Below are 15,829 nucleotides of genomic sequence, written 5' to 3'. Positions count from 1 at the left end.
AATGCCTCAGAAGAGAAGCAAAGCAACACAAAGATGATGACCCAAGTCTGAGAGAGATGAGGCTGCAGAACAGCAAGTGGATTGGCCAAGAAGAGGACAGGAAGGCTAAGAGGTAAGAGCTGAACCTGTGAGAGGGAGAGGAAACATGACACGCCAAACCAGCAGAGCCCTGTTTGAAAACACATAAAGCATTTGCTACGACAGCAACAAAAGCCAAGCCAGAAATGTGGGAGCACATCCATTACTTGGGATCTGGACTCTTCAAGCACTGCCCTCCCCAACTCCACTTGTCAGCAGCAGGATCCCTCCCGAACACTCACTGCTGCAAGGGGCCAGCACTCCCCCTCCCTGGCACAAGCTGGGCCTTTCTTGGCTACAGTTTTTGGGGATAAAGCTCAAATAAGAAAACAAACATTTGAACAAAAGCCCCATGCTGAGCACAAACAGCAACTCAGGACATTTCCCCAAAAGCTCTTATCCTGAAAGCAAGGTGAACGATGCAACAGGTATTTATGGGAGCCCAAGCACAATGCTGCAAAACAAGCGGTGTAAGCTGATGTCAAAAATGGTTTGGTTTGCTTTTTAACCAACGCTTTTTTTTGGATGCTTTGCACTATTTCAAGAAGCTATTTTTAGATAAGATTTTAATCATAAATACGGCTGAATTAACAAATAAAGGCCTCAGCCAATGGTTCAGGGGCGCAGTGCAGCCAGACCACCACAGGCATTTGCCCCCAGGACGTTACTGTGTCGCATCCTTGGCAAACAGCAGACTGGGGACAAGTGACACCACAGGAGCAGCAGCTCCGTCTTGTTCCAGGGGCCGTGGGATGAGAATAGCAACAAAGGGGCGGAGAAATCATCAGTGCTCTTCAAGGTGACGGGGAGGAAGCGTGAAGGGCCCTCACAGGTGCCTCGGGCAGCCTCGGTGATCTGCATTAGCGCAGCTCCCATCTCTGCAGCAAGGACTCTCCGTGTTCGCAACACTCCTGATCCGTCACCCCTCGCTCCCCCGCTCAGCGCTGCGCTCCGAAATAAGCGCGGTACCTGCTCTACAATTCTGATTTACACGCTTCTCACCCATGGGCTTCCAAACTCCTCCTCCCAGATCTCGGCTGTGTTTCCCAGGAGTTTTTGAAGTACATGACATGATGCCACCCGCTCCAGCTGGTAAACAGAGTCACGATGTGCCACACAGGCTCACATGATGGCACTGAAGACAGCCTTCAGAATTTTTTTTTGCCCTCATCTGCTGTTGCTCTGGCCCATGTCTGATTTTTTTTCTTTTCAAACATTTGTACCAGAAAAATCTTCCATTAAGTCACTCATCCCACTGCTCCTAATTCTGCTCCTGTCTTGCAGGGATAATCAAAGCTTCTGGAAGTTCCAGGTACTTTTTACATAAAACAGAGAGCAATCATTAGCAGTCAATCATCAGGAGAAAAGCCACGCAGAGGAAATTAGACCAGGCACAAAGCCTAACTCTGATGGCAGTAAACGAGCAGAAAAACACTTTTTTTTTTTGTTTGTATAATTAGACGAGTGACTCTGTGCCCAAAAGTAGAGCCACACAGCTATGCACAAAAATTCCAGCTGCAACACAGGCCTCTGAACATATCTGGAACTTGAGGGAGCCCAAATGAAGACACTGAGAGGCTGCAGCATCACAGGTACCTGCTTGCAGCCCATGATGTGGAAAGATACTGTGAAGGAACCACTTGAGCTGTAAAAATTTAAGAACTGATTTAAAATCACACTTTCTCCTTATAAACTGCTGAAGAAAGAAATCAGGCTCCAGTGCGAAGTTGAGCCATTTTGATCTTGCTAATGGATTAAAAAAAAAAAAAAAAAGGTCATAAAAATCTGTATTTAATGAACTTAATGACCAAGAAGGTAGAATTAAAGTTACCCTTTCTTCAGTTTGAGAATGGGCTTCCAGGAGTGTGAATAACTTGAAACCACAAGCAGATGGGTGCTGCAGATACACGTGTGGAAGGATGCGCTTAAAATCCAGTTTTCCTCATGATGTAGTAGAACTTTTTCATGCCACCGCTCAAAGGAATTGCAGAACATCTGGTAAACTACAGTGAGGCCTTGTATTTCTCAAAAAAATTAGGGCTGTTCTATCAATTATTGTCGGGGCGGGCGGACGATTTTACGCCACTCGGGGGGGCACGGAAAAACAGAGCGGCTGGGGGGGGTCTGCGCCACCTGCCCTTCCCAGCACTTCCCGCGATCATGTGAATAAACTACATGCAAAGTTTAATGGCCCTGAGCAGAAAACGAGCGTACTGCAGAAAATTCACGTGTGCGAAGCCCCGCAGACCGCGGCTCTCCTCCTTTTGTCTCCTCGGGCGCCCACCGCACCTTCTCCCACAGGGCACACGCCGGGGCAGGGCAGGGCAGGATCCCCGCACCTCCCTCCTCCTCCTCCTCCTCCTCCCAGCCTCTTCCCTCTGGATCACGCCCTCGCACCTGGGAGCTCCCACCCCCCCTCCTTCCCCAACCCCCCGCGGCCAAGCCGAGGCGCTCCCCGCTCCCGGCCCCGCATCCCCGCGGCCGCGAAGGGTGCGTGCCCTGCCCGGCCGAGCCTGCGGGGATCCCCCCGCGCCCGCTCCGCGCCCGCCCCGCGGGGACCGCGCCGCCGCCGCCCGGAGCCCGTCGGGGCCCGGGATCCGGGAGCGGCTCCGCCGGGTTTTGCCTCGGACCCGCCTCGCCCCCTTCGCTACCGCCCTCCCGGCCGCTGTAACAAAGAACAGGCGGCCTGGAGGAGGCGGCGGCGGCGGAGGAGGAGGAGGAGGCGGCGGGGCCGCAGCCGCCGCCGCCGCCCCGGGAGCGCTCGGAGCGGCCGCCGCGCCCGCCCCGGCCCCGCCGCACGTCCCGGGGAGCGGCGGGAGGAGCCGCGGCGGGACGGGCGCGGAGGGTCCCGGGCGGGGGTGCCGGGGAGGGCGCGGGGTGCGGCGGGAGGAGCGCGGGGAGCCGGCGTTACCTGCCCCGGGAATGGCCAGACCCGGATCGGATCCGCGCTCCGGGTTCCGATCCGCTCCGGAAACCACGCGCCAGCGGAAGCCGGCGCGGGCGGGCGCGGAGCAGGGCGGGAAGTGTAGTGCGGCGGGGCCGGCCCCGGCCCTGACCCCGGCCGTGTCCCCTCCATGTCCCCGCCCGGGGTGCCGCCAGCCGGGTCCCCTCCCGGGCGGGTCCCACCCCCGAGCCCCCGGAGCCCTTCCCGGCGGCTCCCCAGGCCGGAGGCGGGCGGTGGCCGCGCTGAAGGTGGCGGAGCACCCGGGTGGCTCTCGCCGGGTTTCCCGTCTCTGCCCGGAGCAGGCTGGCGGGAGGGTTGGCAAAAACAGAATCACAGGATTGGTAAGGTTGGAAAAGACCTCCGGGATCATCCGGTCCAAGTTAAGACCCAACACCACCTTGTCCTTCAGACCGCGGCACTGAGTGCCACATCCAGTGTTTCCTTAAACACATCCAGGGATGGGGACTTCACCAGGTCCCTGAGCAGCCCGTTCCAATGTCTAATCATCTTCTTCTGTGAAGAAGTCTTTCCTGATGTCGGACCTGACCCTCTCCTGGCGCAGCTTAGGTCATTTCCCCTCGCCCTGTCCCTTGTTCCCTGGGAACAGAGCCCAGTTCCCATCTGGCTGCCCCTCCTGTCAGGGAGATGTAGGGAGCAGTAACATCACCCTTGAGCCTCCTTTTCTGCAGGCTAAACACCCCCAGCCCCCTCAGCCACTCCTCACAGGGCTTCTGCTCCAGACCCTTCCCCAGCTTTGTTGTCTTTCTCTGGACACAGACCACATCAGCCCTGTGGTGTTTCCTCAGCCAAGCCCTGGCCATGTACCCGAGCACCTTTGCCTCCTTATCCAAGCCTCACTGAGGTTCAGTGCTCCAGGACGAAAGGACATAGTCTCAAGTTGCACCAGGGAAGGTTCAGGTTGGACATTAGGAAGAATTTCTTCACTGGAAGGGTGATTAGACACTGGCACAGTCTGCCCAGGGAGGTGTTGGAGTCCCCATCCCTGGAGGTGTCCAAGGAAGGCCAGGACATGACAGTCAGTGCTCTGGGCTGGGTGACAAGGTGGGTCATGGGTTGGACTCGATCATCTTGGATGTCTTTTCCAACCTAAATGATACAATGATTCCTAAATCTCATCATTCTGGCATCACCAGGATCTATCAGGGCTCGGCCCTGCTGTTCCTGACAGCACAAATCATTTAGAGGGTTTTAAACCTTCAGGTTATTCCACCACTTCAGGCAGTGGCCAGGGCCAGAAGCATGCAAGCTTTTTGTATTCAAGCAAGATGCCCCAATTTTTTGCTCTGCTGAGAAGGGTAGCCTGCAGTGGAGTCCTCCCAAAGCCTTATGCAGTGCTCTCTGCCACCAAGGTGTGACTGGTCCGCCTCCGCTGTAAGAACACCACTAGAGAGCAAAAGGTGGTAGGAAGCAGGCACCAGCTCTGTTTTCTCCAAGCAATGTGCTCCTCTCACATCTGGCTACATCTTTAACAGCTGGCCAAGGCCTTTCTCAGTTCTCACCCGCCCCACAAACCCTTCTGCACAAGTACCAGTTTCAAAGACGTGTGGAGAGTATCTGAGGATGGGTCAGGCTGGAAGGGACCACAGTGGATCAGCTGGTCCCACCTCCCTGCTCAAGCAGGGCCATCCCAGAGCACAGGCTTGTATCCAGGTGGTTCTGGAGCATCTCCAGTGAGGGAGACTCCACAACGTCTCTGCACAATCTCTGCACAATCTGTTCAGTGCTCGGTCACTGCACAGGGAAGAAACTCTTCCTCATGCTCAGGTGGAACTTCTGTGCATCAGTTCCTGCCCATTTCTCTCGTCCTGTTGCAGAGCCTGGATCCATCCTCTGGGCATCCCCCCTTTTAGATATTTATACACACTAATGAGGTCCCCTCTCAGTTGTCTCTTCTCTAGACTGAACAGCCCCAGCTCCCTCAGCCTTTCCTCATAGCAGAGATGCTCCAGTCCCTTATTTTGTCACTCTCCACTGGCCCTGCTCCAGGAGCTCCCTGTCCTGAGGAGCCCAGAGCTGGACACAGCACCCCAGATGTGCCCCATCAGGGCTCAGTAGAGGGGCAGGATCCCTCCCTGATCTGCTGGAAATGCTCTTCCTGGTGTACCCCAGGGCACCATTCATGGCCATACTGTGACCATCTTGTCAGGTGCTTGGGGAAACTGAAACAAAGCAGCATTTGAATTTTGAAAATACTGTACTTGGCAAAACAGTGTTAATTTCAGCATGGGGAACCATTTCTTCTTTCAAAATGACTCGTCGGCAGATTGAAATGACTACAGGAGTAGTAAGGGGAATTTTTTCAAGGATCTAACTGCATGTGAGAAATGAGACAACTCTTAAAAAGATTAATTTATTGAAAACAGAAAAAATTGAAAAATTACAGAAATCAGAAAAATATAAAAATTTGGGATCCTATGGCTCGGTAGATGGTATGCCCCAGGAGCGCAGGGATTTGAGATCTTCTGGCTGAGACAGCACTAGACCTCAGGTAGAGAAAAAAACTTGCAGTGCTGGGTTGACTTAAAAAAATTACTAAAAGCCCCTTAAAAGGGGTAAGGCTTTTAATGCCCAGCACCGATATCTCCCACAGCTAGTCTGGAGAGAGTAAGAGGGGAAGAGAGAAGAGGGCCCGCCTCTCGGCTTCGTCCTTTTTATAGTCTTTGCTCCGCCCCCAATCCGCCCACAGCCCGCCCCTTCGGTCCAAGGCGATTGGTGCTTTCCCTTTGATGGATCATCTCTGACCACCAATGGCTCATCGTTGTCAAGGGGGGTGGTATCAGTTAGAGATAAGGGAATACAATACCTTCATTAAAATTCAGGTATTCAGGTTGCCATGGAACTTGCCTGCAGAGTAATGGCTCTGCAGCTAGAAATAGCTGCTGGCTATTAAGACTGGGTGGGGGGGTTTTGGCCTTGGAATCAGAATGCAAGTGAAACACCTACAAAAAGTATTAAAATACATCCAACACACCTCAGAACACTTGTAAAAGTATACAGTAAACACAGGAAAGGTAACTCTTATGGTGTACCAGTGGTTTGTAGCTTGAAAAGGGGCAAGTTTGTGATTTTTAACTGGGAAAATTTTAACTGGGAAGGGTGCAACTCTATTAATAAACCTTAAACAAATAGAAACACTGATAATGGAACTGGATTTTTGTACCTGGGCTGATGGGTTAATTGTAACATTCAATTTAAAAATAATTAACTCAAAATTAATTATTTAAAGCACTTAATATGCAAAGACCAAGCACAAATAGGGATTTCATGTATGACAATGTACAAATCGTTTGCTTTTTCAAAGACTGAAGCTGACTGGCATTTTTTGTATAGTCTGCTTTTACTTATTTTCCCTGTATATTTCAGTGCATAATCCCATGGACTTTTGTCTGGTTTTCTCCAGCATCCAGCACTTCAGAGTGGTTTATCCTATTTGCAGTGCACTCACTTTATCAGAGTAAGTATAAATTAATTCAGAATAGTCATCTGTATGTGTACAATGCATGTGAGCCTGGATCCTGCAGCTCCAAAATTATTTTTTTTTTCAGTATTAACTTCAGACTATGAAGTTGCATCTTCTGCCAGTCTCACCTGGGTACAGAGATGAAAAATTGAAAATCCTTTACATTTATTGTTTAAGAATGATGAACTGGAGGGAAGAGTACAGTGCCACACTTGGAGCTACATCCATTCCTGCTCTCCCTCTGACAGGTCCTGTCACTTTTGCTGGCATCACACAAGGTAAAAAACATCACCCCAGATTAGAGCAGGAGGGAAAAGGATGGAGGTTTGTTAATAGGAGACTATCAGGAAATCTGAGCTAAGCACTTCAAGAGTGTGAAATAAACAGGCATGTAGATGTGGGCAGTAACTCCTAGTAAGGGAATGTAACATTTCCTTGTAAAAGAGGGTACAGCCCTCAGCTTTGGAATGGAAATAGAAGCATTATTGTGGCTATTTTCATGTGAATGCCTTTTATTTGTTTTGTTGGTTTTTTTTTTTTTTTTTGTTGTGGTGGTTTTAATGTTGGGGTTGGGTTTTTTCCCCTCAGTCTGGTAGGGCTTTGTGGCAGCACTGCTTTATAACATAAACCTTTTCAATAAAATCATCACAAAAGAACCTAATTCCCAGGCTGTGCTCATTTAGTACTGGTGTTTTCTCCATAGGATCCAGGCCCTAACACTCCTTCCCCTTTGCCCCCTAATTCAGGATATTACAACATAACTGAGAAAAAAAAAAAAAAAAGAGTAACCACAATGAGCTCCACAATTCCTTCTGCCATTAGATTCCCACCCAATCCACATGCCAGGTGATTTCTCAAGCAACAAGGGGCTACCTGATAGGCTGGGGTTATCAGGAACAACCACAGTGTCAGCACAGCACAGGTGGAGAACTCTGCTCCTGAACAAACAGGTAAATAAATGGTCTGTGTTAAGCAACAGGTCAAATTAGTGAAGGAGAGTGGAAAACCATCTGTTACACCTGGGTATGTAGGACAGCACAGCACACAGAGACAATTGGCTTTTATTGTATGTACAGCAGGTGTTACTTCTTTAAAAAATCCTCTTAGGTTTTTGTAGTGAGATAATAAATCTGTACATCATAGATTTCATAATTGCACCAACTTAGGTTTATGTATGCACAGAAAGAAAAACACACCACAGAAGAAGTGACTATGACAGCTGATGCTAGAAAAAAAAAAGTTTTATCCCACCTGGAATAATACAGAGCATAATACATCATTGGGAAATACAGAGTTATAGTACTGGAAAGACCTCAGATCCATCCTTCCCAGCTATTTTCACACCATGCCAGCACCTTGCATGGCAGCAGTTTGGATAGCCTGAGTGAAGTGGTATTACTCACCCTTAACTTAAAGTAATCACCCTTGTTATATAATTAATCTGGAGTTGTTTGTCACCATGGTGGAGGCTTAGCAATGTGCAGAAGCATATGCTGACTCTAAACACATGAATAAATCCACTTAGGTCCTGTGGAGGTCAAAGCATGAGGTCAGCTGTTCCCCCTCACAACAGGAATGTCTTAGCCCGGAGCTATGGCACAGTTAATTCTGCACCAGGGTAAGCACTTGTCTCAAACCTCAGCTCTCCAGTTCAAAGCCTGCAATAAACCCAATTGAAAAATCCAGGCAGCTCTCACCTTGCTCTTTGTAACACCCAGAGCTACCAGACCTAAAAAAAGTGCTAAAACAAGAGCAAGATTCTTATTTTGCTTCCCCATCCACATTTGATAGCATTTTATGCTTTCAACTTTGGTTTTTCCTATGACATTTTGCACATCAAGAACACCAAAACTCTGCAAGAAATACACAGCAGGAAGTTTTCACTTGAAAAACACCTAGAACCAGCAAGGAAATGCAGCACCAGGAAATGCTGTAAAATTCCACTGATGCCCCAAACTGGTGTAACTGCCAGGCAATTTCACCAAAAAAGCAGCACTCTTAAGTCCAGTCCTTTCAAGAGCAAGACAGATACAAGGTCTGTATGGCCTGGGGCCCCAGCCTGCCTCCCAAAGAAAGAGCAGGGAAAAAAAAAACAATCTGTCAGAAAGCGTAAGAAAACCCAGTATTTATGCCTGCACAGTGTATGACCTGTCCATTAAGTTGTTTTGCAAAGGTATTTCACTTTCAAAATGAACTTTTTCCCACCCTGCATTCCTTCTGCCTCAGATTCCCAAGTTTTATGTATTGTTAGGAAATGACTGTAATTTCTTCCTGGGCAAGTAGGATATGAAATACCAGGGATCTAGGGATAAAGTCCTCCCCTCCTTTCTGAAGTGACTTTGGAAGTGATCTCCATTACTTTATTAAAGTTACTTAGCTTGTATTCCCACTGGAGATATTAGGTAGTTTTATTGCTTTAATCTACAAAGAGCAGTTTAATTCTTGTACTATTTACTCAGTCAAAATTCACACTAAAGCCAAGGCAGATCTTGGTTAGGTGAGGATAGGTGTTGTCTCCATCAAGGCAAATTTAAACACCATAAAGCAAAACAAACTACAAACACAGATTAAGAAGTTTCAGCTATGGGCAGGAAAATTCTTTAGGAAGGAAAAGCAAGCCTTCATCTCTTAGTCCTCATGAAATAAATACCATGCCTTCTTTGCTGTACAGAACACCCAGAAACACAAAACTGTGAGAAAAGGGACAAAAAGGAATTACTATTTCACAGGTTGTTTCCAATCTACTGTTCTGACATAATTAAATTGCAAGGCAGTAAATAAGTTTTCAGGGTAATAGTATCATGTAAAGATTTTATATATGGGTCAAGTGGGTGGTTACTAAATTCTTTATAATTTTAATAACCAGACATTTGAACAATGGATCAAATTACAAAACACAGATGAATCCCTCTGGCATCCTTCACAAAACTGCATAGGACACATCACGGTGTTGTTTGTGCCAGTTGATAAATCCAGTCTTTCTGACCCAAACCTGCAGTGTGGATCCTGCAGGTTGTGAGGATCCAGCTCACACTGACCCAAATACACAAAAAATGTACATCCTCAGATCTCCTGATCTTAAATGACAACCTAAGGAGGGAATGGGATTCCATATTGTGGGTCTTTGGGGTTGTCGCGACTGAGCAAATCAATTGTCCCTTTGTGTTTAGTGCCTGAGCTTGTTTTTACAGCAGGACATAAATTATTTGCAGAGGAGTAAGAAGTGAGGAACACACCAGCCAGATACAGAGATCCAACATCAAACCAAACAATGTTTATTTTCCTGAGGAGTGATGGCAAGTAAAAAACAAGATTCCCTTTTCACACCAAATGCCTTGCTCTCTTCATCTGAAGAATCCATTCTCTCTCAACACGTGAGCCCAAACCTTCACACAGTTTGCAGTAAAGAATGTTCTTCATTCCCACCATCAGGGCAAGCATTCAAGTGATCATCAAGACCTTAAGATGAACCAAACCCCCACTTTTTTCATGTGTATCCATCCTCTGGGTTAAGCTACAAGCAAACCCTACTCCTGTATCCTGCAAGTTACTCAGTCCTATTTCACCCCATTCTACAGCATGTGCTAAAGCTTCTGTAAATTAGAATCCCAGCTCAGTAATTTAAGAAGACTTCAAGTAGGTTATATGCTGCCTCTACATTCCCAATTCCACAGCTCTTTGTTTTTAGTGTATGGATGTGCTACCCATGGAGCACAGATTCACTTGGATTTCTTGAACTCAGTGATCAGTTGTGGTTTTGTCCTTCAGCAGCAAAGACTGAGCATTTAAAAATAGCAGGGACTTGACCCCTACCCTGCCCCGTAACACAGAGAGTTCCTGGTAAAATCAAGAGGAAAAGTGTCTGTTGAGGGAACACGACATCAGGGGTTTTAATGCTCACATCATGAACCACTGTAGAACAAATGAAGAAACAAAACTTCTACTTTGTATTAAATCAGAAATAAACAAAACTGTTCAGGCACATTCAAGCTGGACAAACCTGTGTTACTGAACTGGGATTTGTAAGCACATTACAGCTCCAAAAGATTAATCTGTAACCAATTTTCAAAATGAGGAACATTAAAATGCCTTCAAGTGTTTCCATAACAAGCAGCATGCTTAAACGTACAACTATTTGATAGTCTGGTCTACTGTACAACCACAGTGATCTTAGGAGGTGACACATAAACAGTATTTTTTAACAGTTAAAAGATTTTGTCAGTTCAGTTCTAACATTTTCTTGGTAAAAAAGAAACCAAAGCCCCTCTACTCTGATACTGATTTACCAGGGAACCTTGAGTCCGTCAGAAGTTTGAAATGTACTTCTTCAGTGAGTTTCTATTTTTGATGAATGCTTTAAGTTGAAAGCCAAAGTGTTGGATAGCTTAAAGAGAGGAAAGGGGCCAGGGAAAAAAATCACTGTTGGCAAAGTAGGCACAAGGTCTCTCATCCATTTACATCAGTAATTTAGTCGGAAAGAATGGATATTTTTCTTGGCTGAAGACAACAGGCTTGGCCCTTTGTCCTCAGCAGGAATGTAGATGATGGAAAAGTACAGGTAAAGCATGAAAGATGGTACCTGTGAAATACTGACATTTTACTCTTCTTAACAGCCAAAATGAGAACTTTGCCTTTACTTCCATCAGTTTTTCATTTTAGACTAAAGGAGCCAGCTGCAGTATTTAAGCAAGGAAAAAAAGGTTAAAAAACTCATCTGACCAACCACTCAGCACATGACAACACTGGTAGATCTAGAAACTGAACTAAGGGAATTACTATTTTCTCAAAAGCTTTCTTCACAATTTTGTTTTTTAAGATCTCAGTAAGTGTTTGGCAAGTAAGACAAGCTATCCAATGAAAAGCACTGTAGGGTTAACTACGCTCTATTCACTTATTGCTCCTAGCTTTGCATTTGATATGATGGTTTATGTACTTGTCTAACAAGCACTGGGGAGAAGAAATTAGAGCCCCTAAGATGAGTTTTTGCATCAGCAATACAGCTTCTCACACAGGGAAGAAAAGCTACATGTAAGACTTTGCAAATACTTTGTTTTTGCAAGTAGACTCAAGTAGATTTAAAAAAAAAAAAAGTTCTGGTTTTTTAAGCCTAACTTTTTTTAAGCAGAACATTGAACAATATGCTAGTATTGGTATTTGCATAATTTATTGATTTATGGCTAATATCAAAGGCATCTCTCCACCTACACGGGCTGAGCAGTGATTACAGCAGGCTACAGTTATTACAGCAGGATATCAGAGTCAGCATTTTCCTTCTGCTTCTGAACATTTACCCGCTTCCAAATTACAACACAAACTGGATCTGGGCCCCTTTTTGTTTTCCCTTTCAGGCTGACCAGAAAAATCAGTTGCTACTGTTGCAGGCTGCAGTGAGGGAGCACAGTGGTGTCTTCTCTCTCTGTAGAGGTTCAGTCACATGAAGAGGGTGTGATGTTTCAGTTCTGAGCTCCCTGTTGATGTAAACCAGGTAATCACGTTTGGGTCCTCCCCACAGGATCAGTCGGGCTGGAAGTCACAGTGGGCTCATCTGGTGCCACCTCTCTGCTCCAGCAGGGCCATCCCAGAGCACAGAGCACAGGGTTGTGTCCAAACACTTCTGGAGTCAGTGAGGAAGAATCCACAGCCTCTCTGGGCAATCTGTCCCAGTGCTTGGTCACTGCACAATAAAGAAGTTCTGCCTCCTGTGCAGGGCAATTGCCGGGCTCAGGCCCTGCCCGTGGCTCTGGGGCCGCTGCTGGGCCCCGGAGCAGAGCCCGGGCCCTGCCCTGAGCCCTCCCTGCAGCCAGGGACACCCAGGGCTGAGGGCCCCTCTCAGCTGGGGCTCCTCTCGAGGCTGAGCAGCCCCGGCTCCCTCAGCCTGTGCTGGGCACGGAGCTGCTCCAGGCCCTTCCTCAGCTGCGCAGCCTCCGCCGGCCCCGCTCCAGGAGCTCCCTGGCCCTGCTGGGCTGAGGAGCCAGAGCTGGGCACGGCACCCCAGAGGTGCCCCCAGGGCTGGGCACAGGGGCAGGATAACCCTGACCTGCTGGGAATGCTCTTCCCAGTGCACCCCAGGACACCAGGTACCTTCCTGGTCCCCACCTGCACCATTCCCCTTCCTCCCTCCTCTTCCACAATAAACCACACTCCTCCAAAAGCTGTCGGGACACATTCAGCACTGCTCATATTTGGAGGAGCGACTTCATCATCAGAGAGAAAAAGCATTTTGGAAAAATAAACCCAAAAGACCACTGTTAATAGTGAACATCCTTTTATGCAAGTCATCAGCCATATTTGTATTCTCTAGTACTGCTCTGTAAACAAGTGCTCAACTGGTGAGCAAGGATCCCATCGCAGAGGGTTCGGGTTTATAGGTACGGCTCTCCTGAAGCACCGTTCAGTTTGCTCTTGCTCTTGTTCCTGGAAAGGAGCTTCTTGCTCAGAATCCGTGAGAGTGTCCCCCCCTTCTTGCGGCTCTCCTCTGACAGAGGCTGCTGCAGGTACACCAGGTCGTTGTGGGACTGGCTCATTCCCGGGTCCTTCTGGTGATGCTGCCGGCGGAAAAACAGCTTCGCGCTTTTCTTCAAAATCCCACCTGCGGAAGGAAGAAAGTACAGGACACTTTAGACAGAACAGGCTGCTGTCCTCCTGAAGCTCAGCTTTAATTGCAGCATGACTGAGAAAAGCTGATGCTTTGATTTAAGCCAATCTTGTGGAAGTCTCCTTCCTTACACTTAGTTCCAAATGCTTTCCTGGAGGCCACGCTAGTGGTCATACACACATGCACAGCGACTGGGGTGGGTTGTACCCTGGGCTCTCACATGTGAAAGAGGCACATCCAATCTTTCCAACCAGTAAGGTAGAAAGGATTTTATAAAAAGGATGAAAGAGAGGAAATAATGTTATTCTTTGTTGTTTCAGAGATCAAAGGAGGTGAAGATCAGCCCATGAGGCACCACGAAGTGAAGGTGGCATTTTAATTTGAAGTGCAGGACAACAGTACCTGGCAGTAAACCTGTGTGCAGTGGTTCTGTACAAGCCAGGCAGTAGGTGTTCTGTACAAATTCGGCAGCACCACCCAGAGTAACACTCACAAAGCATTTGCTATTTTAAAATCCTGTTAGGAATAGCAATGCATTTCAAACAGATTAAAAATAATATTACATCTGCTTCCAACAGGTTCAGAAGTCTGCCCAAATCCCTCCTGCGGTAAATTAAGTTGCTTTATTTTGCTGTGTTCCTTCCCTTGACCCCATGTCAAACCCAGCATGCAGCCAAGGCAATTGCAGCTGTCATCTCACCAGGGACTCATGTTGCCAACAGCAGCTCTCACTACTCCTCTCTTTGCAAGCTTGGGTTGTTTTTGCAGCCATTCTGCCAAATTCCACCCTCCCTTTCCATGTGTGCCCATGTGCCTGATGCGCAGCTGGCAGGGACACTGCTCCAGGCTACCAGCACCACTCAGCCTGGTCTTGGGACATCAGCTCTGTGTTAAAATAGCATCAGTTTTGTATGGAATTGGGCAAGGGTGTTGTCCCAAGTGGCAGGAGCCCGTTTGAATGGAGGAGGACCCAGGTGACAATCCAGCCCAAGAGCTTCTGGCAGTCAGACTTGTATGTGGGGACAATCACCTTCCTAGCAAACCTTCCACACCTCCTCCCTGCACCACTATCGGGTTTCCTGATCCTTTCTCAGTTCAGTTATTAATTCCTCTCATAGCATGGTCTCGATTCTGCTTTTCCTCCCATTGCAAATGGACACAAAAAGCAACACACAGAGCAGGTCTTTCACAGGACACTGCCACTAGCTAGAATTAAATGTTTGTCCCCCAAGGACCTGACAAAGCCTGCGTGTCACTTTGCACAGTGACAGCTGCAGAACAGGTACTTGATGGCAGCCAGATGCTGCTTTGTGCACACCAAAGCAGTCACAAACATGTACTGGGTTTATTACTTTGTACTTTCAGGGCTAAGCACTCAGCACCTGGGAAGATATTCCAGCCTGTTTGTTCTGGCAGCTGCTGAGACTCTCCTCACAGGGCACAACGGGATGGGAAGCAGAAATCAGCTGAAAACAACCAGAACTCGTGGATTTGAATCTTGACCGCTCTCCCATCAGCCTCTGATTGATCTTTTTGGCAAGGCAGTACCACTTCAAGCTGTTGTCAGCAGCATAAAAGAAGCAGTGTTCCAGCCCAGGACACTGACAGTTGTTGATGTGCAGAGGCTGGGGGGATGCAGAGGCCTCACTGCTGTGCAGCTCCTGTTTGAGCAGGCAGCTGTTCTGCCCAGCAGCCCTGGCAGCTGCAGCTGAAGCCCTGCCAGCAGCAGTAGGACATGAGGGTTTATCCCTAAGCAGGTTTTTAGTCCCATCCATTCTGTCATTCAGACTGATTTGCCACACCACGAAACAGCACCAAACTGAGAATGTCCCAAAAATTGTGCCGGTGGCCTGGGACACCTCCCTGCAGCTGAAACACCGTGGGCAGCACTTCCCTGAGAGCAACCCAGGCTTGGCACAAGCAGCAGCCCCCCGACACGAGAGCTCCCTGGTGTTCAGTCACTGCTGCCTGGAAGCTTGCCACATGCCCATCAGTCTGGAGCCAGTCTGGAGCGTGCTGCCTGGCAGTGGCTCCGGCTGCTGTGGAGACATGCAGCCCTGGGAGGGAGGCAGGGCAGGGCAGCAGCCTGGCAATGCTCATGCTGGTTTATGTGCTGGTTTATGTGCTGTTTGCATGCTTATGCCTCCAGTTCAACAGGATCCATGTGCCAGCCCTGCCCCCAGCACCAGGAGATGAGCAGAGAGCACTGTACGAACTCACTGCACTAATGTAGGGTGTTCTGAAAATGCTTGTGGGGATGGGATCACTTCTGAATCTCATTTGTGCTAAGGGAGGAAGATTTCCTTCCACATCTACAAGGATATGAAGAGAGATCACTTTCCATTCCTTCCCAACTTCCAAAACAGTTTTTACACAGGTGGTTTTGTAAATACCTGCTGGTTTTGTCAATACCTGAGATCCCGGTAGCCCTACAAGTTAGGCTAGAAAACCTTCATCTAGAAAACTGTAAGCAGCAGGTTTTTGAATAAATTCTGAATAAATATCTATATCCAGTTATGGGTTTGCATGAGCAGATTTTGACTGATTACCAGATACTACAGCAATGGGCATGATGGAGAGAGATTAGGAATGTAGAGCATCCCTCCAAGCCATCCTTGCTGCCCTCTCTGTGTGACCCTCCTGGACAGCATGACCACCAGAAGGATGATTTGCCACAGCAGACTGGTCTGCTAAGACACCTGAGCACAGGAAGGTAATTCTGGAAGGAGAA

At 48.0% G+C, this 15,829-nt stretch overlaps 2 protein-coding genes across 8 annotated transcripts in view; both read right to left on the bottom strand.

Annotated features, from left to right (window-relative positions):
* Positions 1-3,041, bottom strand: part of PRDM15 (PR/SET domain 15) — a 32,624-nt gene extending 29,583 nt beyond the window's left edge. For 5 of the 7 annotated variants that reach the window (XM_082278846.1, XM_082278847.1, XM_082278848.1 and 2 more), the window contains exon 1: positions 1,081-1,635. In XM_082278846.1, coding sequence (XP_082134972.1) covers positions 1,081-1,150 — 70 coding nt within the window. In that variant the 5' untranslated portion in view covers positions 1,151-1,635. Of the gene's footprint in view, positions 1-1,080; positions 1,636-1,909; positions 2,422-2,989 lie in introns of those variants that run through there. The other 2 variants (XM_082278850.1, XM_082278851.1) reach the window with 2 other exon arrangements.
* Positions 3,042-12,662: 9,621 nt separating this feature from the next.
* Positions 12,663-15,829, bottom strand: part of C2CD2 (C2 calcium dependent domain containing 2) — a 32,007-nt gene continuing 28,840 nt past the window's right edge. Inside the window, exon 14 of the mRNA XM_082279480.1 lies at positions 12,663-13,092. Within this exon, the coding sequence (XP_082135606.1) occupies positions 12,866-13,092 (227 nt within the window). The 3' untranslated portion in view covers positions 12,663-12,865. The remainder of the gene's footprint in view (positions 13,093-15,829) is intronic.

Source organism: Coloeus monedula (assembly GCF_965178545.1).
Source record: "Coloeus monedula genome assembly, chromosome: 3".
NCBI lineage: Eukaryota > Metazoa > Chordata > Aves > Passeriformes > Corvidae > Coloeus > Coloeus monedula.
This window is presented reverse-complemented; position numbering and strand designations above follow the sequence as displayed.